Raw genomic sequence first — 1,370 nt, 5'->3', positions numbered from 1 at the left:
CTTCTCTATATAACTGTGTGTGACAGTGCATGCATGTTTCGTAATATCTCGAAGACCTTTACCATCTTTCCTCTCCATCCATGCAAGTCAAAGGAAGCCAAATCTACCCTTGCAGACCCTCCTCCTTTGCCTGGCCGGTGTCGTGGCCGCCTCTGCGCTCCCCCAGCTGCAGGACCGCCACCCCGAATACACCGCCGAGACCGTGGTGGACGAGCGCGAGGACCAAGGCGACGGCAACTTCAGGTACCGCTTCGAGACCAGCAACGGCATCAGGACTGAGAAGGTTGGCGCTCCAGGCTCCGAGGGACAGAGCAACATGCAAGGAAGCTTCAGGTAAAGGGACGGGGAGTGATGGCCGGCAGGATGGGTTTTCATGATGAATTACTGGGATTCATTCCGTACTATGCATGGTCATGTAGTAACGTGAATGAATGAATTTAGTTTCATCAAGTAGTAAATCGACATGCTATAAGGGTCTATGCATCAGTGTTTTATGTACAATGTGATTTATTTCTCCCAATAATTCGATATATAATTTTCTCGTAGCTTCCCCTTGACCGATGGAGGAGTCGCTGAGTTCACTTACGTCGCCGATGAGTTCGGTTACCAGCCTTCCTCCGACCTCCTGCCCGTCGCCCCCCCTCTCCCCCCTCACGTCCACAGACTCCTTGAGATCGCCGAGCAACAAAGGGCTCAGGGAATCACCTTCGAATAATGATCAATGTTCTGAGACTCAACAAGCACACCATGTTCATAATATCTGTCTCCCCCTCAAAGAAAATCTGTTGTCAATATAAGTGCATAGATACGAACTTCATTGTCAATATATATGAATAAATACAATGCATGCTAAGCATTTGTTTTCCGAGTGGACAGGAAAACATCATCTAGAATCGCTACGTTGGCGTGATAATGCCACTGCAGAAACATGGACTAACATCTTGTTCCGTTACCCATTCTTTTCCCAAGGCGCTCACAACACAATGTTTCTTCGTTTTCTTTCCACACACACGTCATCAGCTATACCTTTCAATGAATTTCGCTTATTCATTTCACTTTTTACGGCGCTATAACTCCTTCACTATAAGAAATTATACAATACATTACTCATATACATGGCGTGGAACATTCTTTTATACAACAAACAAACATTACCTTATACCATTCATGAAACATTATACGTAATTCATGCATGATATTTAGGGAAGCAGATAAGCGGATTGTTAAGTAGGCACGGAGACGAACCGGATAAATATGTAGACAAGTGAAGAGATTATTAAGACGATAGAAAAACGGATATTATTATATTCTATTGCGTTCTTTCTGTTTTGTTTGCCATATTTTTTTCTTTACTTCTACCTCTCTTTTTT

General features: G+C 43.9%; 1 protein-coding gene across 1 annotated transcript in view; it reads left to right on the top strand.

Annotated features, from left to right (window-relative positions):
- LOC119593306 (cuticle protein AMP3-like) overlaps window positions 1-853 on the top strand; it is a 3,282-nt gene extending 2,429 nt beyond the window's left edge. Inside the window, exons 2-3 of the mRNA XM_037942234.1 lie at window positions 116-333; window positions 547-853. Of these exons, the coding sequence (XP_037798162.1) occupies window positions 116-333; window positions 547-715 (387 nt within the window). The 3' untranslated portion in view covers window positions 716-853. The remainder of the gene's footprint in view (window positions 1-115; window positions 334-546) is intronic.
- Window positions 854-1,370: the final 517 nt, after the last annotated feature.

Source organism: Penaeus monodon, chromosome 32 (assembly GCF_015228065.2).
Source record: "Penaeus monodon isolate SGIC_2016 chromosome 32, NSTDA_Pmon_1, whole genome shotgun sequence".
Lineage (NCBI taxonomy): Eukaryota > Metazoa > Arthropoda > Malacostraca > Decapoda > Penaeidae > Penaeus > Penaeus monodon.
This window is presented reverse-complemented; position numbering and strand designations above follow the sequence as displayed.